Source organism: Furipterus horrens, unplaced genomic scaffold (assembly GCF_987537825.1).
Source record: "Furipterus horrens unplaced genomic scaffold, mFurHor1.1.pri manual_scaffold_11, whole genome shotgun sequence".
NCBI lineage: Eukaryota > Metazoa > Chordata > Mammalia > Chiroptera > Furipteridae > Furipterus > Furipterus horrens.
Genome location: NW_028327181.1, coordinates 15,292,297 through 15,318,167, shown reverse-complemented (window position 1 = coordinate 15,318,167; position 25,871 = coordinate 15,292,297). Strand labels below are relative to the sequence as shown.

The window sequence follows — 25,871 nt, the reverse complement described above, 5'->3', positions numbered from 1 at the left end:
CTGCTCCGGGTGCTGGGCGCAGCAGGTGGGCAGCCGGACAGAACTTGCTGCTCTCAGGGAGCCCGTACTCTGGCGGGGCGGCAGGCACACATGGCAGTAAATCAGCTCGGAGGAGGTAAGGTGAACTGTGGGAAACAGAGCAGGTTGTAAGGGTGGAGGAAGTGCCCACACGGCTATGTGCCTACAGTTGTGACTCGGGCTGTGGTTTTAAATCAGGTGGTCAGGGTGTGCTCACCGGGAGGGCGAGCAATGAGGCTTCTGGACAACAAACAGCAACACCAGCCTCCACTGGGGCACTAACTGTATGCTGCGCATCTTAGCGCGCTGCTACCTCGGTAAATCCCTAGCCACAGTGCGGTTCCTGTTTTATAGCTAAGGACACAGTCAGGGAGATGAAATAGCTTCCCAGAGGTCACCCTGCAGAGCCAGGATTCGAACCCGGAGCTACATGACCCCAGAGGGATTTCCCAAGGAGCCGTCCTGTCCCCTGGCAAATGCCGCTATGACCGTGTGCCTGGCCCCTGGGACGGGGTGGGTGGTTCTACCCGTGTTCCCAGCGAGGAGGTGGGACTGGATTATTCTGTTCTGGACAGGGCCTTGCTCACAGGCTGCCGAGCGCACCAGCTTCAGAGGACGAGGATGAATCACAGCAGAGAGGGCCAGCTTAGTCAGCAGCCCAGGCTGGCGTCTGAACGTCATCAGAAATGCCCAGCTGTCCCTATCCCCTTTCCCTGACCTCCCACTCAGCGCTGCCAAGTGCAGTGGTGCAGGTCGTGCCTTGTGCAGGTTGTGCCTTGTGCAAGGACACCTGGCTGAGGGGTGAGGCTGATTGCCAAGTTGTGTGTCTTGTGGGCACTGTATCTTCCCAGAGGTTCCCAGAGGATCCTGCAGCCGGCGCACCTTGTCCTAATGTGTGCCAAGGCACTGGGGCAGAAGGCAATTGGGCGATGCCTGGGTGTGGTCGCCTTGCTGAAGGCCAGCTCTTGCCCAGGAAGGGGCCTCTGCCTCCATGGAGAACTCCTGTGAGGTGGGCAGGAGCCCTGGCCCCCCTGCACCTGTGTGCTCCCCTGACACCAGCCGCGAGCAGTGGGGGGCTCTGCAGGCCTGCTGTGAAGAGCAGGTGTTCGGGCCCACGTGGGAGCTGAGGTTCCAGTCCCGCCTCTCCATGTTCTGTGTACTTCACACACTCACTTCCCACTCCTGACCTCACTTCCCTCACCTGTAATACGTACCAGCTGATAACCTGGGCAATGGCATCCCGTTCCTTGTCCTGAGCTTGCGTTTTCTGAAATATGGGCTTTATGGAGGCTGATGACGATGAGGAGGACAACCAACATTTTTCTGAGGCCTCCTGTGGACCAGGCCCTGTTCCTTGAGTGTGTATGTGGATGATTTGACTCTCACAGCAGCCCCTGAGGTAGGCACTGCTGTCACCCCGTTTTCATAGGAAGAAGTTAATTGCTCAAGATCACAGAGTTAGAAAGCAGTAGTACCTGGATGGTCTGGAGAAGCCCTTACGGTGGTCTGGTTGAGCTGCCTGCCTGCTGCTTCCCATATGGGGAAACAGACCCAGAGAGGGCAAGTGACGGGGTCACAGTCTCACCTGGCAGGTCTGGGGCTAGACTGCGGGGTCTGTTGACCCATCCTGGGTGGCTGAGTACTTCCCCTGTGCCAGGTGGGGGTGGCCAGGGTGGGCCCAGGAAGGCATGGCTGGGCCGTGCTGCTGCAGTGGCCCTCCGCTGGGGCTGATTTGCCTCCCACTGTGCGTGTGTGCAAGAGAAGGGAAAGCATGAGTACACACACACACACACACGCCCCGCCCTAGCGGGCTTATCATTTGGGTCAGAGCGTTGCTGAGTCTTGATTTCCCAGTGGGTTGGCGGGAGGCTTTCTCAGCAGACCTGAGCCCCAGGTACCCTGAGGCCTACTCTGTCCCTCCTAAATGTGCCCTTCTGGGAGCACCTCACAGCACCTCTCTGAGCCTCAGTTTTCCCATTCGTGAGTGAGATTATAATACATACCTCTTGGGGTTTGAGGGGCCATGTGGTCCTAGGGGTGCAGTGAGGGACTCGTAAAGGAAAGCTGCCGTCAGTATGGTTTGGCAGGAGGAGGGTTTCATGAGTGATTAGGAGGGGGCTGTAGAGCCGCCCTGCCTGGATTCTAAGCCCAGCTCCACCGCTTTCTGGTGGCATGACCTTGGCTAAGTCACTTCACTTATTGGAGCCTCAGTGCCCTCTTCTGGAAAGGTATAGTAACAGGTCCTACCACACAGGTCGTCCTGAGATGATGCATTTATAAAGCTTTTACTCTAGTGCCAGTACATAGTAGGTGCACAATAAATCAGGTGATAGGTAATATTTATTTAGTACTTGCTTAATGCTGGACGTTGTTAGTGTCATTTGTATTGCTAGTACTCTTGTTAATAATTCATGTGGATTAGTGAACTTCCTTGTACCACTGTCCGAATAATCAGGCAACCAGTAAAGCCGACCGACCACCTCACTCCCACAGTGAAAGTAGAAGCCTAGAGAGGGGACACAACAGAGCTGGCTGCTCAGTGCCCTGCGTGGTTTTGTCCAGCTATGTCTTCTGCAGAGCCACTGTTTGGTCTCAGTATCTATCCCTGAGGGACACCCTTCCCTGTGCCCCTCCCCTCGCTTCCCCATTACTCTCCAGAGCCAGCAGCTCCTCAGAGCTTCAGGCTTCATGAATGGCTTGGTTAAGCTTTCAGCCTAAACATTCATCTCTTACGATTTCAATCCAATTCCTATAAGTTTATTGGCAAGATGGGGTGTATTAGAGCTGCCAAATTTAATATATCAAGTCCATGTGTCTGGGATGCGGTTTCTCAGCAGTAACAGGAGAAAAGAGAGGTTTTATATGTTTTCATTTTGAGTGACTGTCTGTTCCTAATCCCATTATAGCCCTTGACTTAATGGCTGCTGTCCCTGTCTGCCGCAGGAACAGCTTTCTCCACCAGCCCGCATGGCTTCCTGGACTGTCCAGGGGGCTTGTTTGTCTTGTGTCTCTCTCCAGTCCCTTCTTTACAAGATGTGTTTCCCCAGCTGTCTACCCTGTGGGTCAGGTCCCAGCTTTATCTCTATTTGCCAGACCCTGGGAGTCTGGAGCTTTTGCTGCTAGTCTGAGCTGCTACCTCATTACCTGGGGGAAGTCACCTGTCTTTGTCCTCTGAACCTCAGGAACCTGGTCTGTGAAGTGAAGGGTCAGAATATAGAACCTGGAAGGCGAGGGGCTTGTCTGGGCTCAGCCTACGCAGATCCTACTTCATGACCCCAGTGGATTCTTCGCTGGCCTTGTGACACCAACCTGGGAGAGGCATGTGTTGGCCCTGAGAGTCACAGAATCACCCCCTGCCTTGGGCTGCAGACCTCCTGAGTACAGAGTGGCAGCGGTGGTCACTGTGGCTGAAGGGTCTTAAGACAGAGGGAAAAGAGAATGTTTCAGGGTCTTATTTTTCATTTCCCTCTGAGATTGGCTGGGGACCTGCCACCTGAGAGTTTAGCCAGTTTCCTTGGGAAGCTGCATTTCTGCCTGTGCCTCTGGCTTCCCTAAGCACTGAGCTAGCTCTGGAAGAGAGGACACTCGTCAGCTGGATTTTAGGAGACCTGGGTTCACCTTCTGCTTACGAGCTGTGTGACCTTGGGCAAGTCCTCTTTCTGAACCTCAGTTGTCCCTCAAGGAAAATGGGAATTAATTTTCAACAAATATCTGGTTGCCTGCTGTGTACCACACCCCACTGTGGGTGCTGGAGCTTCAGAGGTAAACAAAACAAAAATATCCCTGCCTGCAAGGATTCATCTTCGTACTGGGGGGAAAGATAGTAAACGTAACAAGTAATTTACTACTTCAGAGGTGATCAAAGTGAAGTGGGGAATGGGGGAAAGTAAGTGGAGGGTGAAGGGTTCTGCAATTTTAAATAGTGGTCATAGCAGATTACTGAGAAGAAGTATTTGGGCAAAGACCGAAGGGGCTGAGAGAGCTTGGCAGGTACCGGGCAAGACCATCCAGGCAGGGAACGGCATGGAGATGCCAGGAGGTGGGCACATGCCTGGCATGTGTGAGGAGCAGAGAGGAGGCAGGAAGACAATGGCCAAAAGGAGATCACAGGTGTGGAGGATGGCAGCTGGCCAGAGGGTATACAGTGGTGGTTCGCTGGCTACGTGAGAACATTTCCTGGGGAGTTTTAAAAAATACTGATGTCTGGGCCTTACCCACTCTGGTTCTGCTTTAACTGGCGCCAGGGAGTGCTCAGTCGGCCTGGAGTGCTGTGGGCTTCGGTGGGCGGCCTTTCCTTCATGCTCTGAACGAGTGTTTTGTGGCTTCCCAGGCAGTGGCAGCAGCTGCCGCAGGTGGCCATGGGGAAGCGTTACTTCTGCGACTACTGTGACCGCTCCTTCCAGGACAACCTCCACAACCGCAAGAAGCACCTAAATGGGCTGCAGCATCTCAAGGCCAAGAAGTCGTGGTATGACATGTTCCGAGGTGGGTGCTCGCTGGCTTGGCCACCAAGCTCTTTGATCTTTCTTATCATCAGCCAGTGGCCCCTTGCACAGATGCACCCTCAGGAGGTCACACTGGAATGTGAGCCCTTTCCCTAGCAGTCTTTACTGAGGGCTCAGTTCTCAGATGCCTTGTGAGGCTCTGGGGAGATGGTGGTCAGGAAGAGGGCCTTTCCAAGGAGGTGACATTTGAGCCTCTGACCCTGGTGTCAGACAGAGATACCCTGTCCCCCAAATCCAGTGGGGGCTGTGGTCTAGCATGGAACTCGACCTCAAGCTCACCCTGGTGTTTGCCCCTAGACCCAGACTCTCAGCAGAGAACAGCTGCATCCTAGAGTCCAGGGCTGATATTCGGAGGCTGTTTGTTACTTATAGGAAAGATGAAACAGGTGAGCCCCTTCTCAGGCCTCCTGCTTTCCCAGTGTCCTCTCACCTCCCCAACCACATCCAGTCCCTAGAACAGATCTGTGAAGGAGCCTGGGCCGGCCGGGGACCCTACTTCAGGTGGTGCCTTTGAACACCAGAACAGTGGGTCCCTCCACCCTGGGTCCTTACGCTGGCATATGAGCTCTTTCCACTTCCTTAAGAGGCATCCCCAGGGCTCCAGCTTACCCAAACAACTGCACAGCACAGACTTTGGGTGGGGGGCGGGGAGTACGTGGTGCCCCAGCCTGGGCTAGGACTCAACCTTTGCTCTGCTCCTGGCTTCCTGTCCATGGTCAAGTCCCTGAACCCCAGAGCGCTGACCATCCATCTGCCATGGTCAGGACAAGCACAGGCCTTGGAGCTAGGCTGTCTGGGTTGTCAGTCCCAAGATGTCAACCACTAACAGTGTGACCCTAATTGAGTCACGTGTAGAATAGGCATAACAGCAGAACCCAACTCCCGGGGATGTGACCGGGGCTCAGTAATCTCATGATTACTGTGTGGCATTGAGGGTTCACTGAGTAGGAATGATACCTGTGGGTCCACAGAAGGACTGGCCTCAGGCCCTTGATCTCCTGGGCTCATTCATTCAGCCAACGCCCGGTAAGCACTTAGCATGTCCTCAGTTCCCAGACAGGCTCTGAAGACTTTCAGGTGAATAAAACAAGTCCTCTCCCAAGTGACCTCACGCCCAGTGACAGCAGCGTGTTCTGGGTGAAACCCCTGTCCTACCCAGGCCCACATGCCCTGCTGACCTTTCCCTCTGACTTTTAGCCACACTGGTCACTGCAGTTACTGTCCCCTCTACAGACATGACCTTCCTGCTGCCTTCCCTGCCCCTGGCCTGGTGCCCCCCATCTCAACTCAGGCAGAGTCTTCCAGGATGCCCTCCCCGCCCCTCGGGCCAGGTCCGGTCATTGGCTTCGTGCTAGCTGTTTACCCCGTTTATATCCACATGGATTAGCGTGACTGTTGGACTGGAAGGAAGGACCGGGTCTGACTTGTTCTTCACTAAATCCTCATCCTGGCACGGCGCCTGGCACACAGGACGTGCTCAGTAAATGTTTGTTAGATGAATGTCTAAATGAACGAGCAAACAGACATGGCACCAGGCAGGTGTTAATATTGTGAGATGAAGCGAGAAGGACGAATGGGGTCAGGTCGCAAGGAGCCTGGAACACGAGGTGGAGGAGCAGAGGCTCCTTTGTGCAGGGCCTGGGCCTGGGGTTCTCAGCCCTGGGTGCACTTCAGAGTCACTAAGGAGCTTTCAGCAATTCTTGTGCTTTTCCCAGTAGACGAATTAAAGACGAACCCGAGAAGGATGGGCTTGGGCATCTGTGTGCTTTAGCAGCCGCCCGATGATTCTGCCCTGTGGCTGGGGCCAGGAACCACCAGCCGGATGCTGGGCAGCCTGGAAGTCTCCTTCCAATACTAAGCCACCCAGCCAGAGTCCCTTGTGTAGGCTTGCCATCCTGCCAGCCTCAGCTGTCCCACCCCCAGGGGGGCCCTAGGCAATGTCCAAGTGCCCTCTACCAGGCACCTCCCCTGGGAAGTTCTGTGGCATCAGCTCATTGGGCTGAGTCTGACAAGCCCAGTGCTAACAGATGGACCCCTTCCCACCCTGCTGATCCAACCCACACTTACCCAGGCCACCACTGAAGTGAGTCCTCTGATGACCAACTCCTGACCCCAGCAGCTCACCCTTCCCCCCAGCCACCAGCTACCCCGGGGAAGCGAGGAAGGGTGGATGTCAGAGCGAGCTACTCACCCAGACACCAGGAGGTCAGCAGCCACATGGGAAAGGGGGTGGGAGCTTTAGACTCACATGCCAGGGTTCAAGCCTGAACTGCCATCTCCGGACCATGTGCTCCTTTCCCCTGTCTGAACCTCAGTTTTCCCATCTGCAAAGGGATTGTTATTAGGGTCCAGTGGGTCTGTGAGAAGGAAGTGGAATCAGAACTGCTGCCATTTGTTGGTCCTCCACTACAGAGGGTCTCAGCCCTGGCTACACGTAAGCGTCACCCGGGGAGCATGATGCTGAGGCCACTCCCCACCCCACTTTCCCAGCAATACTAATGTGCCAAGTCCTGTCCATTCATTATCTTTCACAGCAGCCTTCACCAGGTAAGACTCTTTCTCCTACTTCACACATGGGGAAGCCTCCTTCAAGGTGACATCAGGGCCTCTGAGTCAGGGCACCTTCCTCACATGTCTTACTCACAGGTTTTCACTAATTGATTCCTTGCCTACCAAGAAGCACCAAAACTGACGCCATTAATACACAATGAAAATAAAAGAAAAAAATCAAAGGAAACCAGGGTTAAGGTTCATATCCAGAAAGGTTGTTGCAAAGTCCTGTCAAGGCTGGCGACTGGTCTGGCGCTGAGAGCCCCCGGCCAGTGGCAGGAGCGGAGCGGAGAGCAGTGTTTTGCAACCTTGGCTGTGGAGCAATGCCTGGGCCCTGGGAGTTGCATCAGGAATTTTATTTTAGCTTTCTATTTTGAAATAATTATAGAATTACAGGAAATTGCAAAGCCAGGGCAGAAAAGTCTTGTGGTACCAGGATTTAAAAAAAAGAAAGAAAGAGAAAGAAAAACAACTCCTTAGGTTATTCCATTGTGCAAAGTTCAAAACCTCTAACCTAAAACCTGGTTCTTGCCTTGGTCTGGGCGGGGTGGGCGGGGCTGAGGTCTCCTGAAGCTTGGGTCCCTCTGCCCAGCATCCCCACCTGCGGTCATCCCCTCTTACACTCCTTTGTGGATGCGAAGCTCTTCCCAGATCTCAGGAAGTACCTGTGTCCAACTCAGGTCTGAACCCTGCTGCTCTCTCTTCTCGCAGATGCAGCTGCCATCTTGCTGGATGAACAGAACAAGCGGCCCTGCAGGAAGTTTCTACTGACAGGTAAGGTGTTCTGCTCGGTTCAGCTTCACCCCCCTTCCCCAGGGACCAGCATGCCCAAGCCGGCCTGCTGGGAACTCTGTAGAGCCTTTCCCCAACCCTCACCACTCTGTGGCCTTGGCACCTCAGCTGACTGCTCAGGTGGGGCCTTCCCCAGGGCTGTGCCTTTGGACTTCAAGGGGTTTGTCCTCAGTTCTTCAGACCTGGAATGTGATTTTATCAGCTCAGTCAGAACAGGCAAGCGCTGGGAGATTGCTGTAAATCCAGGAGACACTGATGGGTGTAATAGACTGGTGGATTAAGTTAGCCCGGGAGCCAGACCTCCGCTGAGTCCTCCTTCCCAGCAGGCAGGCCTAGGGACAGTAACAGGTCTGACGATGCCGAGAACGTTCAGAATCAGCACCAAGGATGCTAAGTGTTGATTTGACTTCTCAATATCCACCTAATAAAGATGGACGTACAATAGTTTATTTGATTTTATTTTTATGTATTTTTAAGGAGAGGGAAAAAGGGAGAAAGGGAGAGAGAAACATGGATGTGAGCGAGAAACATCGATTGGCTGCCTCTCACATGCTCCCATTCGGGGACCTGGCCTGTAAACCTGGCTGTGCCCTGACTGGGAATTGAACTGGCAACCTTTCCATCTGCCAGACAACACCCAACCCACTGAGCCACACCAGTCAGGGCGATGCATATAAAGAGACAGAAACCTCAGTAAGTGAAGGAACCAAAGGCAGATGAAAATAAGGGTAGGAAAAAGACAAAGCAAGGAAAATTAGTCTCCTCCATGCTTCCGTTGAGGTCCTGCGTACCCTCTAAGGGCTTGGCCCTGAGCGTCCTAATAGCCGAGGCAAAGATGAAAGCCATGATGATCAGCATGGCGTGTAAGGGGACCTTGCACTGGGCAAATCACTGCTGCTGACCTAGGGAAGCTAGGTGAGCAGCTGCCCTCCCCCAGGAGGTGGTGTGGCCCCTTGGGTGGGCACCAGGCCCGCAGATCAGGGGCTTCCCCAAGGACTTCACCTTGATGTGAACATGCTGCTGGTCGGCTGCGCGGGCCTAGGACACCTCCCACCTTCTGTTATTCTGAGACACATTTTGATCTTCTCAGCTGAGGTTCAGGAAGCCTCCCTGGACTTTGGTACCTCCTTTAATGGTACAAAGCTGCCAGTAAAGCCTTTCTGGGGAGCAGTGCCATTGCTCATGGAAACCAAATGAGCAGACAGGCCACCAGGCAGAAGACACAGCAGGTGCAATGGCCTGGGGTGGAGAGAGGAGCGTGACCTTTTCAGGGACCCACATGTAGTTTGCTGAGGCTGAGAAACAGGCTGGGCCATGGTGGGGATGACAAGAGCCAAACCTGCAGAGGCTTGCTGCTTAATCACAAAAGGCTTCAGTGGGTTTTGAGCCCCAGCCAGGGAAGGGTTATGAGCAGGGCATGATGGACCAGACAGGTTGCTCTGGCTGCTCATGTGGGCAGGGCTGTTCCTTCAGGGGTGGGATTGCTACTCCTTAGTCCCCAAAGTCTTGCCCCTAAAATGTAAGTGACCCCTCCCCCCACAGTGGGAACCCTGCCAGAGCAGCGAGTAATTCTGTCTTCCCTTTGCAGGCCAGTGTGACTTTGGCCCCAACTGCAGATTTTCCCACATGTCAGAGCGAGACTTGCAGGAGCTGAGTATCCAGGTGGAGGGTGCGTTTTGGTTGGGAATAGGGGCTAGGGTGGGGGTGGGCTACTGGGGAGGAGTGTGCAAGATCTGAGGCTGGGGAAGCTGCCCTGTGCCTCCTCACTGCCCTGTCTTCTATGGCTGTCACGTGGGGTGAGCTGAGGGCTGCCCCAGGTGATCGGGTGGATATCAGAAACTGCCTCCAAACCACCCCAGGCATGAGTGGAGAAGGAGTCGGGGAGCTCCCATCTGTGTCCCCTGCTGGGTTTAAAGTGACAGGCATGGCTTCCCAGGCATCCTGAGGGTCACCTCAGCCCCACCTGGGCTCTCCCGCTAATCCGGCATTCATTCACCTATGTACCCCCTCACTACCTCAGTCAGGCAACATATATTTAGCCCCTACTGCGCCCTGGGACCCTCGTCAGACACGACCGCTTTTGAAGGTGGAGGGAGGTGGCACATGTGCAGTGCTACCGCAGGGCCCGGCCCCCAGTAAGCGCTGGTCACAAGTACGATTGTTGTCCTCCGACCCCAGGCTGCATCCCAAACCACTTCCCCTCAGACTTTGACCCCCTCCTACACCCCTTGTTTGAACTCCACCTGTTACTCAGTTTCAGTTCGGTGAGCAAAGGTTTTATAGGACATTTTATGAGAAGAAAAGTCAGGAAGCTGAGGCTTCTTCTCTTGCCCAGGTCAGCGACCTGGGCAAGTGGCAGAGGCAAGATTCAAACTCTGCTCTGCCCTGTTCTGCAGCCCGCACAGCCTCCCTGCACCCCAGGTTTGGACTCTTCCTGAGGACCAGGCTCTCTACAGGCATTATCCTGTGTCCAGCTCGAAGAAGCCTGGGAGGCAGTCAGTGTTTTCCCTCACTCGTTGGGGAAGCAGAAAGAGGCCCAGAGGGGCAGGCAGGCATGGTGGGGACCCACCAGAGGCTCTGCTCCTGGCCTCGCAGCCTGCGCCCTCCCAGGAAGGTTCCAGCTGCGTTGTGGGAGGCTGGGATTCAGGTGGGATGAATGTGCCCCTCACGTGCCTGTCTTCCTATCCCCACAGAGGAGAGGCGGGCCAGGGAGTGGCCTGTAGACAACACAGATCTCCCCGAGTGCCATCTGGAGGACTGGCTGGAGAAGAGAGCCAAGCGGCTGAGCTCCGCCCCAAGCAGCAGGTACAGGCCCCGTGGGTCCCCTCCTTCTATGCCCCCTGGGAGCAGGACCCCAGCCAGCCTGCCCTGCCCTGAGCTGAACAATATTTGTGAACTTCCTGGGCCTAGGTGCTGGATAGGGACTTAGCCTCCCCCAGCAGAGCTCTCAAAGGGAGGGGCCACATCAGGGGCTCTTGGGTCCCTAAATCCTGGCCAGAGGCTGAGGGGTACCCATTTGAAAGTTCCTATTCCTGGGCCTCATCCCCCTGCGTTAGTAGCTCCTCCCCTATTTGAGTCTGTGCTGGCCGAAGAGACCAAGCCTACTTGATTCCACGTCACCAATTCCATTACCAGAGGATCTGACTGTGGTGATTGAGTCCCCAGTGTACCAGTCACTGCTGTGATCCCTCTAGAGTCCTGCCAGATAGGCATAGTTGCCTGACTCTTGGGAAGGGATATGAGGCTCACAGGAGGGTGTGACCTGCCCAAGGCCACATGGCTGGGAAGAGACCGAGCTGGGATTGCCCAGGGCTGTAAAAACAGGCTTATTGTCACCGGCCCAGGCCTCCCCTATGGAGGGGCTGCTGCCTAGAGCCAGCACTCAGTATGCTCAGAAGTAGGCAGGACACCCTTTCCTTCTTGTATGGGGAGCACCCCAGGTCAGGGGCCCCCATGTATGTGCTGCCTAGGTCCTCCCCTTCAAACCAGGAGAGAGAGGGAAGGGAAAGGAGCTAAAGGGTGTGCTGTGAGCTCTGCCTCTGACTTTGTACAGGTTGCCCCCACCTGGACCACCCCGCTTCAGGCCCACTTATCTCTGTGGTGTGGCTTCACCGGCCAGCGGCCGGCCTGGCCTGGGCCGGGGGAGCCTGGTTGGACAGTCTATGGGATGAGGCCTTCCCTCGGAGCCCCGCCAGAAGGTGTAGCCAAGCTTCTTGCCTTCACTGTGTCCCAGTGAAGAGAGCTCGCTCATTAAGCTATTTTACAATGAACTTTCATTGGTTTTTACCTTTGTTTTAAATCTGCACCTAGTTTTTGTCCCTCCCACCTTGAAAATATTTATAGTACAGAAATGACTCAAATATTCGAGTGTGGCACCCTTCCTCTGCGTGCTGGTGGTGACTTTGGTCCCGTGGGCACCCTCTTGGGGCTGCCCGTCATCATCCAGGGATTTACGTCGTGCATCTCAGACTTCTGCAGCTGGCAGGAGCCCCGCTCTCCTGCTGCCCACATCCTCCGCCCCCCCCCCCACCCCCGCTGGCTCCTTGGATTAGCTACCTGTGCATCCAGCTGCCCTCTGTTTTCACTAACCTGTGCTGCCTCCCTTGGCCCCTCACCTCCCTGCTGTTACTGGTCACCCCAGACTCTAGAGAGTCTGAACCATACCCCCAGGTCTCTCTCCCTCTGTCCACCCAACATGGCCCCTCCCAGGGGACCTGCTTTTCCGGCAACCCCTTATTTTCTATGTTCGCCCGCTGTCCACCTGCCTCCGAGGCTCAGAGCCAAAATGAATTATTCTCTGGGCAGAGCAGGTCTGTCCAGACTTGAGAAAAAAGGGTTGTTAGAAAGGAGTGAACATTTATTATTGCTTTTTATCATCGCTGCCCTCTTCCTCAGCCCTGTCCTGTAGGCTGGTCTTGTGAAAAATGACACCCGAATCCCAGGCTGCAGAGCTTTGGGCTCTGCCCCCGCTGGGTGGGGGGAGGTGGATTTGAGCCCCGCCGGCCCCCCTCCGCCTCTCTCTGTTTCCCATGTCTCCCTCTAGAAAACCCTGGAAACAGGTGCTCTGTGACTTCAAATGCCAGGCTCTCCTCGTGGTCCCCTGCCTCCCCTCTGCTCCTGCAGTTTGTCCCCACAGCAGCCCCAGCAGTGCTGGCCTGGCCCTTGCTTACACCCTCCTAGGCTTCCTCCACCTCCGGTGGAACTTCCCTGCCACCTCCCGGGCCCGGGGGTGGGGGCACCTTTTCACCTCTCCCTTTGGCCTCTGTTAGTACCACTGGATGCTTGGCAGCTCCTTAGCTATAGTGAGTCTTTCTGAGTGAGGGGCACCTCGTGCGTGCTGTTTTCTTCCACGTGTAGCTACCCCCCAACCTTCCCACCTGGCAAAGTCAGACTCATCCTTCAAGCTCAGCCAAGGCATCACCCCTCCAGCCCCCAGGCCTCCCCATCATGGCCCTGAGCTTCATTAGTGTCATTCGGGTCTGGAGCCAGATAACATGTGGCCTGCATGAAAGCGCATTTTGGGGAGCAGGGTCCCTCACCCGGAGGACTATTTTCTGGGTGTTAGTGCCATGGCCCACTTATGGGGACTGGTCTAGCAGCCCCTGTTCCCCTCTGGGTGTCTGTACCTTCCCCTGGGGCACAGGACACCAGTGGCTGCCTGGCCTCCCTGGGCTCATCCAGACTTGAGGGCCCTAATCCCACAGCCTGAGCAGAGCCCTCAGGGTGAGCCAGGCCACCCCTCCTGTGAAAGGGGGCACAGAGGCGCCCTGAGGCCCCAGCTGGCACATTGTGCCATGTCCCTCGGCACACTGCCCCTGAGGGAACTGCCAAGAGCAGCAGGCGGCAGGAGGGAGAGGCCGGCCTCAGCCAAGCGGACTAACCTCCCCGCGAGGCCAGTGCCCATGCGTGCCCTCTGTTGTTGGCTCTTCAGCTGGGGCCTCTGTCCCTCCTAATCTCCCCTTTGTGCCCCGCTCTGGCCTGGCGCTGCGGTTGCGGCCCGCATACCTCCCAAAGACTCTCCTTCTGGCTAAGACCGTGGCCGGGAGATACAAGAGAGCTGCTCCTGTCCTGTGCATGGGACAGACAGGCCACGAAAGAAGCCACGAGCTGAGTCCTGCCACATGTGCAGCTCAGCGTCCCTGTCTGCTGTGTGTGGGCTAGAGAGGTACACTTCAAGGGCTCAGGGGCCCGTGTGTCGGGGTCCGGGCAATATGCCAGTTCTGTGAGCACACATGGGGTGCCCTTCTCTGGATGGGAGGCCTTACTTAGGGTATGCAGGGGTCTGAGTCCCAGCTGCCTGGGAATCTGTCCCATCTACTAGAGGAAGGGTCTGAGGATCAGGGGAAGGGGCTCCCAGGATTATACCCTCTCTCTGGAGGATGTGGTCCACCCAACCTTGCAGGGAACCTGGGCTTGGCTGGCAGCTGGGGCTGTCCCTTCCAGCGACTGTGGAGCGCCCCCAACTCCTACCCTTCTCTGCAGCTAGAGGAGTTTATGAAATCTCCCCAGTGCCATAAATCATGCTGGGAGCTGCTTTCTGCGCTTTCCAACAGGCAGCAAGCAGCTGAGCAGGGATTTCCCTGTCCTCGCGCAACCAGAGGCCCCAGAGGCTGCGCCTGGAATGCCCGAAGTCCTCAAATAGGCTCTGTATAGCTGGTCAGGCCCCGAGAGGGGCAGGCTGGGTGGGCACAGTGAGGCAAACGCCTGAGTCCTCCCTAAGCCTCTCACAGAGGGCCGTCCACTGGGCCCGTGAGCCGGCCAGGAGGTGCCAGGTCTCGCCTTCACTGAGAGCGGGGCTGGGGGTGGGGTTGGTGCTGTTGGAGCTGAAGCCGGGATTGTGCGGGGGGGGGGGGGGGGGAGGTCTGGATCCCAGGTGTGGGTCTCATTCCAGCTCCTCACCCCTTGTCCCTGGCCTATGTCGCTTGAGCATGTGATTGACTCCATATACTTCAGTTGCCTCATCTGTACAATGGGATTTGCATGGCAATTCTTAAGGTTTCTCTAGGCTGTGGTGTCTAGTCTGGAATAGTGCCTAGTTATCATTGCTCTTTGTCATCAGCAAACATTCACTAGGTGGCTTCCCTGTGCCAGGCCCAGCTCTGGGCCCTGAGGGAAGAGAAGCACCCCACCCCTAGCCTCTGGTATCTGCCCTCAGAGAGGTCCAATCCCATAGGGCAAACATGAGCTCCCAAGTGAGCTCACACAGAGCTCCCTGGAGCAGCAACCTGAGTGGGGTCAAGTCCAGGAGGACTTGAATGTGGAACAGTGGGTGGGGTTGGGGGAGGGTGCCTCTGCACCTCAGCCAGCTTCCTTAGGACAGGGCAGCCCCAGGCTAGGCGGCGGGGGCGAGGGGGGGGGGGCACTTCAGATAGGCCCTGGGTTCCCAGGATGTGGTTCTGGGGGTGGTGGACCTGAAAGGGTAGGAGAGTGAGTAGCTTGAGAAATGTGGCTTCTAAAAATTTTTAGACAATTTTTCTTTTTGAACTTGAAAGGCTTGCGGACTTGTAAAACTTTTCTTGAAAAGTATAAAGAAGTTAAAAAAAAAAAATCCACCCATAACTGCGCCACTCAGATAGAACCACCATTAACATTTTGCAGTCTTCCAGGTTTTTTATGCATTTATTATATGTTATATATCTTTAAACAAAAATAGTATCATGCTATATACATTATTTTATAAGCTGCTTTTTCTACTACTCACACAGTAAGTACATCATGACATCTTTCCTCATAGTGCATATAAGTCTGCCTCCATTCTGACACAGGCTGCATGGCATTCTCTGCTGTGGACGTGCATATATGTCAATCCCCCCTCAGGTAGACATTTAGGTTATTTCTATTTCTTGTACCTCAGTCTCTGCCCACAACCCCGCTATTTCCTTGGGCTCATTCCTAGAGGTGAGGTTGCTGGCTCAAAGGGTCTGCATGTTTTTGAGTCTCTGACTTCTAGAAAGGTCGACCCTCCCCCCAGCAGGGGTGGTGGGGAGGGGGAGCTGGGGGAGTGCCCCAGCCTGGGCCTGCCTGGGCTGTGCCCCCTCTAATTCTCTGCCCTTCTGTTTCTCTCTAGGGCTGAACCCATCAGAGCCACTGTCTTCCAGTACCCAGTGGGCTGGCCACCAGTCCAGGAGCTGCCACCATCTCTGCGGGCACCCCCACCCGGGGGCTGGCCCCTGAAGCCCAACGTCCAGTGGGGCTGAGTCCCTTGTCCCTGCCTGACCCCCAGCGGGTCAGTTCCCACTTCAGTCACAGTAAAAGGTTCATAGGGGGACATTGAGGCCCCTTCCTGCTGTGCCCCATGGAGCCTCTGAAGCTATTAGCTCAGCCTGGCCTGGCCTTGCTGAGGTCCAGGAGTTCACCCACCAGGTGCAGCCCTGGTTCTGTCTCTGCCAGTCAGCTCCACCCTCCCTCCCTCATGGGACACCTTGAGAAGATGGGTGAGAAAACTAGCTTCTGGATGTTTATAAAGAAAGTCTGTCACTATGGTGGTATGGCTGCGCTTCCACCTGGCGGGGTGACCTCAGCTCCATGCTCTGGCCCCTGGTCAGAGGATGGGCAAGACTGGAGTGATAGGAGGTCTTCTTCAGGGTGATGGTGCTTGTTGCTCCTCTCCCTTGGGAGCCGGAAGACAGTGGCCGGTGTGGCTGTGACCATCAGCTATTTGAGAAGTGGCTCCAGATCTGGGGAGAGGAGCTCAAGGACTCAGCCTGCCACTCCCAGTCCCTATGTCTGCCCATGCCAGGCTGGTGCCCACATGTGAGATGGCACAGCCGGGGCAGGGATGGGAGCTGGGTGTCCCCTAGTCAGTGTAGAGAAATGGGGGGACCCAGGAAGACAGGCCCTGGGCCTGGGAGAGTGGCCTGGCGGAGCTTCCTGGCACGGACACGAACCCCTCCAAGGCTTCTGCCCCAGAGGAGGCATCTGGCAGATGCAAGGGTCACAAAGCTGCTCCAGCACCTTGGAGCCTCCAGGCCCCTCTGCTCCTGCCTCAGCTGCACTCCAGTTCCAAATTCTGTGCTAGGGACCCAGAGGGTAGGGGGACTGTAGGCACCTCAGTTGCCCCATCCTCCGTGAACTCTGTCCTCCCTGAAAATCCTATTGATACTGGAACTAAAGCTAAATCTAGGCAACCCTTGGGCCTTAGGCTCTCATCTGTGAAATGGGCAGGTTCTCTGCCCCCGGTGGGTACGTGGAGGAGGGCTGGATTTGAGTCTGACAGAGAACGGGACTCAGCGGAAGGCCAGGGGCCTTCTCAGTTCATACCAAGGAGTAAGACCCAGGAGACCCTGGCCTCATGCCCCCCAGCCCAGGAAGAGGCTTTCTATCCCACCTCTACCACCCTGCCCATGGCCCAGACATCAAGGATCAGGGTCAGACTAGCTGTGTGGCTCTGGGCACAGGGTGCCCCTTCCTGCCTCAGGGGCCACAGCAGCCACTAGACCCTGTACAAATTGCTCCTTAATTTCCCAGGAGCCCCTGGACTGTGGGAAGAGTTAGTGCTACATACAGGCCAGGGTGGGGCAGGGGCAGGGTACAGGCGGGGCCAGGGGCATCCTCAGAGCCACCACCAGGCCCTCCACAGCTGGGCCATGGCTCCATGCAAGGGCAGGTGGGGTGGGGCCGCTGGACTTCCAGGCCCTGAAGTGCAGCAATGGTGGTGGCTGAGGGAGAGGCCTGCAGGCGGTGGTGGGTGTGGAGGGGGCCCCATGCACCACATGCGCCAGATGGCACGCCCAGGTGGCGCCTATTTCATGCCGCTGCGCAGCACCTGGTTGGCCGCAATGAGCATGACGCTGATGATGAAGGCGATGGCGAAGGCGCAGATCAGGCTCTTGCGCACACATGTCTGTCGGATCTGCTGGTTGGAGCAGGCTGTGGCCGCCCGCCAGGGAGCACCAGAGAGAGAGAAAAGGGGACGGGATCAATGGAATCAGAAGCTGCCTGCACTTCTGCACATGGGTTTGTCCCATGGGGCCCAGAGGGACACAAGGCTGAGGGCAGGCAAGGAAGCCCCAGCCGCCCTGTGCAAACCCCTGGTTCCTCCCCTGCTCAAGCAGTTGGCCCGCCCGGGGGGGCAGGTCCCAGGGGTCGGTCACTCACTCTCCACATCCACAGGGCACTCCTCAGCTGTGCCCAGGTGGCTCTCCTCCTCTGTCATGATAATGTTCTCTATGTCCTTCATGGACAGGTGCTCACAGAAGGTGTCATAGAGCAGCCGCTTCAGCTCGTCCACAGTCAGCTTCTGCATGTCACACTTGGGTGGGAGAAGAGACAGTGCTCTGGCCACCACCACAGTCCCCACCCCGGGCCTGCAGCCACCCAAGCCAGAGAGGCTTCCAGATTCTGCGGGGCTGGAAACCACTTGCTCCATTTGTCAAGGCCTTGACCAGCTTCCCCCGAGAGCCCATGACCCTCTGGGAGACAAGATGTCCAGTGGACAAAAGGCTGGAGTGGCCGTCCCCCTTTTACAGAGTAGGCCTGGCCATTCACTGGTCCCAGGACAGCCCTCCACAGTGCACACAGCCCTGGGTCCCACCCAGCCATGACATACCTTCCAGAAGACGGTGTCAAAGTCAGTGCCGTGGAACCTCTCTGGGATCCCTGAGGTGGAGAGCTTGGGTCCCAGGAGGGTCACAAACTCCTCAAAGTCCACTTGGCCGTCACCTAGAGCAGGCACAGGTCCAATCGGGCTGATGCTGAAGCCAAGTGTGCTGAAGCTCCACTGACGAGGTGGAGGTGGGGTGCAGCAGGGGGGCCTTAGCACGTGGGATACCCTCACACTTCACTCAGACCCCCATGGCTTCCCAGGACCCTGCTGCCATCCCAGGGTGGGTGAGGGGCCCAACATTCCCCCACTCAGGGGAGGGGACAGCCTTCCCAGACCACCACCTGCTCTCCGAGTAGAGAGGAAGCAGGACCAGGGGGCGTGAGAGAAGGGGACTGGGCATTACTGGTCTTTATGATTTTTTCCATAATAAATGCCAGGTGGCAAATACAACTAAATTATCTTTTATTTTGAATGGCGAGATCTGCAGTATTTAGTATATCCTTCTTTCTACTTTTCTGTTCAGAATACAGACCAAGATGGGTTGAGTGTGACCTCTGGGTGTGGCTGGGGCTGTCACACTCTGGCCTTGATTCTCCAGGCTGAGAAATGGGGCCAGACCTGGCTGTAAGCTGATGGGCTTGGGGGTGGCTGGTAGTGAGGGAGAGTCCCCAGTGGCTCAGCCCGCAGCCCCCCCAGGTGACCGGTGAGGAAACAGGGGGCAGCGCTCACCATCCATGTCCAGTCGCTGGATGATAACTTCCAGCTCCACCTCGTTGGGCATATAGCCCAAGGAGCGCATGGCTGTGCCCAGCTCCTGCTTGGAGATGAAGCCATTGCCATCGCGGTCAAAGACCTTGAAGGCCTCTCGGATCTCTGTGGGGGGAGCAGAGCAGGGTGGGACTTCACTCTTGTTCCCGACACCCTACTTCCCAGACCACCAGGATCCCCAGACCTGCAGCCTGAGCCCAGCATTGAGAATCCAACACAGCCGGCGGGTCTGGTCAGAGACGGTTGGCAGGTGGCCCAGAAGTCCGCAATAGCACTGATTCTGGGAGCTCAGGGCAGAGCAAGCGGCAGAGGGGTACCCAGGCCCTCAGCAGGGCTGAGATCGTCCCCAGGGTCTCAGTCTCAGTGCGCCAGGCTCCCATAGCCTCTCCAGGTATACAATGACCCCGTGTGGCAGGAGCCATGGATCCCACCATGCAGAGGAGGAGCCAGGCAGCCGGCGGCACCCCTGCCCACCCTGCTCCACTCCTTCCATCCTCACTCTCCCCTGTCCCCACCCTGCACTTCCTCCCCTGGCTCAGCAGCTCAGGCTCAGTTCCTTAACACTGGCCACCACGCTAATGACAACCACGTGAGGCAGCTAAGCGGGGCTAACACTCAGCGCAGACTGCCCTGGGAGCCCAAGGTTTGTGGGAAAGGGGAGGCCAGATGGAAGGGTCCCAGCCAGCCTAGCCCGGCTCAGATATGGGGGTCGCTTCCTCCACTCTATTATACAGAGGGGGAGACAGGCCTGGAGACCTGGATGACTTGGGTCTGGAGCGATGCAGTGGGTGGGGGGCCTGGGAATGAGCAACCCAATGAGCGACCTTGGGCGGGCCTCAGACTTACCCTCAGTAAAATGGGTGGTAATGATGTCAGGATGACAAGGGCTTTTCCAAGGACATCAGGAACTGTTGAGGGTCCTAACCTCTCCCAGCTCTACCTCCGCTTCTCTGCCTGTTGTCCCTTTATGGCTCCTCAGCCCAAGAAGGGCCCTAAGGAGCATTTTCCTTTGTGGGAGAGCCCCTCTCAATCCTCTCTGCTCCAACTCCCGGAGTCTCCATGCTCAGTCCACCTGCCAGTCTCCTGGCCTTTGCTTAAGCTGTTTCCCTGGGTGGGACTTCAGCAGGCAGAGGTGACCTCAGATGTGTGTGTGTGTGTGCACATGTGGTACACACACATACATATTTGGCATGGCGACAGATGAGATGCCTTCACGCTGCAGAGCTGGAAAGTGAGGCCCAGAGAGACTAGGTAGATGGCCCAGGGTCAGTGTGGGGTCAGGGCTATTTCTAATGAGGGCAGGAGTTAGGCTGAGCTAAGCCTGGCTTTAAGGGTCTGTGAACCCCTGAAACTGACTGTGGGATTCTGCATCTTGGGGTCACTCCCTGATCTTGCTGGTCTCACTATCGCCCAGAGAGGATGGCCATGTGTCCCAGGCTACACAGCAAGGTGGCTTGGACTTCATCAGGTTCTTCCCACCTGGTGTCTGTACCCACAACCTGCAGGTTAGACTAGTTGACATGCAGGCCAAACAGAAACAGTGAGCCACACCTGAGTTGCTCCCAGGCCCTCTGACTCTGAACTTTCCCCTTACCCATCTCAGCAGGACCTGACAATCTGCAGGACAGCAGCTGGGATGGGAGATCTGTGCAAGGCCCAGGGGTTTCTGTAAAGTCCAGACTCTGGGGACTTTAGGCCAACATCCACCTAGGGGTTTCCTGAGCCACCAAGGAGTGGTGAGCTCCCCATCCACAGAGGTATGTGAGCAGAGGCCTCAGAGTTACGGAGGCTGCTGAGTGGCTTCCAGTGACCCGGGAGTCTCTGCAAAAGATGACTATGCTGGCCGTGCAACCAGACACACTCTGTTCCCCCCTTCCCTATACAGACACTTAGGTCTCTGGCTGCCACAGCTGCCTTCCTGACCCAGCCACAGGTTCTGCCCACCTCGGGTGTCCTGAACTGCAGCCCTAGGGGCCCTTTCAGTCCTGGGGGCACTGGGGTTGCTCCAGCTCCAGGCCTTCCAACAGGCGTCTCCTTTTGCCTGGACTGCTCTTCCCTCACCACGGGGCACTCCAATGCATCCCCAGCTCCCAGCAGGGACGCATCACCTCCCTCGTGCACCCACTGCCTTGCAGCTGACTCCGGCCCTCCTCTGGGCTCCCCCAGAGCCTATTCTCGTACTGTCAACTACAAGTGCCACAAGAGCAAGGACAAAATATGTTCACAGCTGTGTTCCCATTACCTGTACCAGTGCCTGTCATTCAAGCTTAAACATCTGCTGTATAAATGGTTAACTGATTTGGGGAACCCACCCATCTGAAGCACACAGAGAAAGGAGCTGAGCAGAAGTTCTTGTGCCTCTTGGTATGAGGTCATCTCTCAGACATCTCAGGGTGAGATGGCAAAACCCTGAGTCCCCAGTGGGACTGCAGTGGGTGCCGGCCCTCTCCTTGCAATGAGCTGTGGTCTGGACTGTCCCTCCTACCCTGGCAGGGGCCAGGTGTGGCTCCCAGAGCCCAGGGCTGCTTCAGTTGGATGCCCTGATCCCGTTCTGGAAGCCCCGAGGAAATGCCCTGGCTGGACAGGAGACAGTGGAGGTCAGGTGAATCATGGGGTATGTGGGCAGGTGACAGGCCCGGAGACAGCCCATGGGCCCCACAGCCATTTCTTAGGCAGGACTAACCTCCTAAGATCACTAGATAAATCCAAAGACTACCACATCCACATCCGTGTGTCCCTTCTACCATCTCTCCCTGGCATACCCAGCTCACACCTCAGGTTTGCTTCTCTACCTTTACCAATACCAAGAGCCCTGCTGACCCCAGAGTCTGCTCTAAGTCACACAGACTCAGGTTCAAATCCCAGCTTTCCTATATCCTGATTGGGCGGCCTTGGCTGATGCTTGCTCACCTACACAACGGGGCTGCAGGGATGACTAAATATGAAAATCAAGTGTATAAGAGCTTGATGGTGCCGGGCCTGGCTCAGAACAGGATGCTGCAAATCAGAATATCACAGACAGCAGAGCCAGAAGGAGGGGGAGGGCTGCGTGAGCTCTGGACACAAGGCCAGCCTTCCTGTTGGCTGGTGCCAGAACCCAGGGGCCTGGGCTTGGAGTCTAGCTCTGGCTCGGCAGCCGAATGGCCTGCACAAGGCAGTTTCCTCTCTGAGCCTCCAGTGCTCCATCTGGGAAATGGGAACGTGACTCTTACTCCATCGCAGAGGCCTGGGCCTGCGGGGGGGCTCCCTGAGTGGGCTGGGTGTCACGACTTCCTCGTTGCTGCTGCTGCTGCCGTCAGCATGTGGCAGCTGCGCACATTTCCCCGAAAGCCTCACGCTGCTCCTGCAGCATGAGGAGGCCTGGGGAAGCCTGCCGTGCTCCAGCTTGGCATGGGGACTCTTGGCCCAGAAAAGGGCTGGCAGGGCCTCTGGGTTTCCAGGCCCACACTGTCCCCCACCTACTGCCTTCAGCCTGACATCTCTAATCCCCTCCTCTGGACTCGTGGAGCTGTCAGAGCCTGAGTCCCCAACAGGCTCCAAGGGCCACCAGCACTCTGTCAGACAGTTGGAGTCCAGAGAGGGGTGAACGGGCTGGAGGTCACTGCGGGGATGGGGCAGTGTCTGTCCTCTGCAGTGACTGGCGCTCTCCGAGACTTTGGCCCCGCGCCCCATCACTCCTGCCTCCCTGAGCTTCTGGCTTGTGCAGAGGCAGCCGCTGGCCTTGCAGGAAAGAGGGGCAGGAACAGGACTCCCCTGCCCCCCACCCCCCAAGTGCCCCAGTTTGGCCACTCTCAATGCAGGCTCCACTGTCCCACTGAACAGGCCAAGTGCCAGCCTCAGAACCCTGCCCTGGTGGCTGCCTGTCTGTCTCCTTCCTCCTCTGGCCACAGAAGATGGGACTGCGGCTTGCAGATGCTCCATTCCCACCCTCAGGTGCTCACGTCTGGTGACGCTACTGGGGCCAGGCTCAGTGCTCCTGCAGGCCTGGGGGCCTCTGCTGTGTGTGGATGTCGGGGAGGAGTTGCAAGGAGTATTTGGGAGAGCCTCTCACGGGGGGCAAGTGGCCCGAGGCCAGCTCTTCCCAGCTACAGCTACCTTGCCCACTGCTGTCCATGGTGCGCAGGCACAGGATCCCAGGTGCCTCTGCCAGACAGACCCTCAAGGCACCTTCCACCAGCCCCTCCCCCAGCCCACCTTTCTGCTCAAGCTCCCTGCACGCCCTGCATTCCTACCTCTTGAGCCTTCACCGATTCCTCTACACCCCAAACTCTGACCCCCCCTCCTTGGCCGTCCCTGCTGCTGTGTCTCTCTAGCCCCCACTGGGTGCCAAGCCCCGCACTGAGCACTTCCATTACATCCACTGTCACCAGCAGCCCTGGGGAGGGGCAATGCCACCCCTCTTTTACAGATGGGTAAACCAAGGCAAGAGAGGCAACTGATTACCCAAGGTCACTCCATGAGGCGAGGGTGCAAAGACTCGGACCCAGTGCTGCCTGGTGGGAAAGCCCCCATCTTAACCCTGAACTCTCCACCTCCCTTTCCAGTCCTCCTCCCCCTTGGACTAGGTACCCCCTGGATTTCTGCATCCAGTGGGTGCTGTCTGCAGCATTTCATCCCAAGCTGCCAAGCTCCCTCTTCTCAGCACATGTGGCTCCCCTACTCTTTGGGCATTCTCCCAGGAAAGGGTCTGGGTGCTACCCAGTCGGCCCTGGGGCAGAAACACTAATGGGGCACCGGGGAGATGGTGAAGGGGGCGGGGGGGGGGGGAATCCGTGCCAAGAATGGTCACCTTATCCACACAGCCCTGGCACCCAAGGATCACTGGGGCCTGCAGAAACCTGGTCTCCTAGAAGGGTTTTCAGGGTTCCTGCAGCCATGGAGGACTTCTTGCCCTCCTTTGTAGCTGCCCAAGGGTCGGGGATGGGATGGGGCCACCTAGGCATCTGTTTGCTCCACAACCCCTGCCTGCCCACACCAGGGACAGCCTTGCCCTTCAGATGCCCCCTGTGCCAGGCCCCTCTGCTCCTCAGGGCCCATGAGAAGAGGACGGAGAGAAGCAGGGAGTGCGTTTGGTGTGGCTGGTGACTAACGCTCCTGGGCTCCTGCCAGTGTGTCCGCCAGGCGGCCCAACGGAGGCTGCGGCCTCCTTGTCCCCGCACTGCCTGCCCTGTGCTCCACTCATCCCTGCATCTTAGGCTCCTCTCAGCTTCTCCCCTGCAGGGCTGGGAGATTGGGAGAAGTGGGACCCACTGAGGCCCGAAGCAGGGCTGCCAGCGTCATGGTGAGGTGCGAGGAGCAAGGGGGTGCTGAGGTAGAAGCTGCCTGTGATGTGAGAGGACAATATTAACAACCCCTGCCTCAGTGGCCAAGAGGAAGGAATGGGTGAGAGCCTACAGAAGAGGGCCCTGGCAGTAGGTTTCAGGTTGTCCAGAGCAGAACGAGATGTTAGAGAGCAGATGGCCTATGCCCCATCATCATACTCCCTCCTTATCCAAGGCCCTGGACCAGGCTCTGGTTTCTGGGCTTCGGCTCAGACAAGGGAGGGATTTGGGCTTAGGGGTTCAAGACCATAGACCCAACAGCAGCACCCATCTATCTGTCCTGCCCACATTAGATACCAGAACCCATTTCCATGGCTCTCTTGGCCTCTGGGAGCTTTGGGCAGGGGGTACTTGGTGAGGAGCAGGTGGCTCCTAGCATATGGTGCAGTTGGGGGGATGGGCGCTGCCTGCTCCCTCTTGATCTTCCCCTTAAGCGAGGTCTGATTTCCCCAACATCTGCCCTGCCCAGGGCTTGGGGATAAGGGGGGACCTGTCTCCATGCCTTCCTCTGTGCTCCCACCATCATCCCTGACTGCGCGAGTGTCTCAGCTGCAATGCCCCCCCAGGCTCTGATGAGCCCCAGATTTCAGAGACCCCTGGACCCAAGTTACCAAAAAAGAAGCCCAGCCTCAGGGTAATCTCAGCCCCTCCCCCAACACCAGACAGGAAGACGCGGGGTGGGGGGGTCAAGACTCCCATCAACCTGGAGTCCCCCACTTCACTCCATATGGGGCTCCAGGAGGTCTGGGGAGAGGGGCAGCCTCAGCACCTGCCCCGATCCCAGTAGGGAAAGAGCTCCCAGGCCCCAGGGGTCTCACTGCTCCCCAGGAGCCTCCGTGCAGGGATCACCGCCGCCTGCCTCTGCTCCTATCTCACCTAGACCACTGCCTGAAGTCCCCATTCATGTCCAGAGGCAGAGGGACTGGGGGTGCCTCTCTGCCTTTCCTTTTCCAGGCTTGGTTATCACGATCAAGCCGCGGAATCTGGCCACTTGTTGTCGCCACCACCTACCCGACCGCCTTCCCCGAGCTCTGGGCTGGGGGTCCCCGCAGGGCTGTGCGGAAGCAGCTAAGGCCGCAGGAGGGGCTGGGGGGTAGCCCCGCAGTCGGCAAGCAGGGCAGTCGCCCTATCCCCTTCTACAGCTGCCCGAGCAGATTGGATTTTAAAAGCTACACGAGTGGAATGTCAATGCGAGACCAGAGCCGCGAGCTGGCACCGCGGAGGGGATCAGGACGCGGATGCTCCGGCTGGGCCGGCGTTGGGGCGCAGCTCGGACCCCTACCCAAACCTGTCGCGTTGCCGCACCGCCACCGCGGATTGCACGGCCCCGTGACCCTGATGCGGGACCCAGCAAGTTTCCGCAGCGCTGGGGACCACGCGGGCAGAGGCTGGGCCGCCCCTCCGCCTTGGCGACCCTCACCGCGGCGCCCAGGGGTGCGAACCGGTTCGGCCTCCATGCGCAGCTGGTCGCTGGAGCTCGCACCTGGCAGCGGGCACCTGCGGACAGCCCCGCGTCCCTCTGCGCCCCTAGCCCTCGTTTCACCTGGGCGCACAGGTAGGAGGGCCAGCGGGCGGGGGTCCCGGTGGGGTACTTACCCTCCAGCTCATCCTCGGGGATGTCCACCGGGCGCTGCTCCGACAGCAGGTTGGGCACGGTGTAGATGCCCCGGTACATCAACGCCGCCGTCACCGGGTGGAACGGCATTTTGGAGGCTCCGCGCCCGCCCGCCCGCCGCAAACTTTAAGGTCGGGGCTCATGGGCCGGCAGCGGCCCGGGGGGCGGCTGGAGCGGGCGGGGCGCGCAGCTGTGAAGGGCGGCCCGGCGGCTACAGAAGCGACGAGGCGAGATGCCACACGTCCGGGGGCCTAGCG

At 57.4% G+C, this 25,871-nt stretch overlaps 2 protein-coding genes across 2 annotated transcripts in view; one reads left to right on the top strand and one right to left on the bottom strand.

Moving 5' to 3' along the window:
• The window catches only part of ZMAT5 (zinc finger matrin-type 5), a 24,357-nt gene extending 7,865 nt beyond the window's left edge, over positions 1-16,492 (top strand). The window contains exons 2-6 of the mRNA XM_090291596.1: positions 4,349-4,503; positions 7,785-7,847; positions 9,454-9,534; positions 10,559-10,670; positions 15,433-16,492. Coding sequence (XP_090147722.1) covers positions 4,377-4,503; positions 7,785-7,847; positions 9,454-9,534; positions 10,559-10,670; positions 15,433-15,562 — 513 coding nt within the window. The 5' untranslated portion in view covers positions 4,349-4,376 and the 3' untranslated portion in view covers positions 15,563-16,492. The remainder of the gene's footprint in view (positions 1-4,348; positions 4,504-7,784; positions 7,848-9,453; positions 9,535-10,558; positions 10,671-15,432) is intronic.
• CABP7 (calcium binding protein 7) lies at positions 14,966-25,871 on the bottom strand. Its single transcript, XM_090291595.1, has 5 exons — positions 25,596-25,871; positions 18,640-18,783; positions 17,914-18,026; positions 17,463-17,616; positions 14,966-17,234 (listed from the first exon to the last, which is right to left on the bottom strand). The coding sequence occupies exons 1-5, from the start codon at positions 25,702-25,704 to the stop codon at positions 17,107-17,109; spliced, it is 648 nt and encodes a 215-aa protein (XP_090147721.1). The 5' UTR covers positions 25,705-25,871; the 3' UTR covers positions 14,966-17,106.

Bases quoted from the DNA above. Each gene is read 5' to 3' on its own strand.
- CABP7 (XM_090291595.1), bottom strand. From the start codon at position 25,704: ATGCCGTTCCACCCGGTGACGGCGGCGTTGATGTACCGGGGCATCTAC. The intron at 18,027-18,639 runs GTGAGCGCTGCC...TGCCTGCTCTAG, and splicing joins CCAGCGACTGGACATGGATG to GTGACGGCCAAGTGGACTTT. The intron at 17,617-17,913 runs GTATGTCATGGC...CTCCCACCCAAG, and splicing joins TTGACACCGTCTTCTGGAAG to TGTGACATGCAGAAGCTGAC.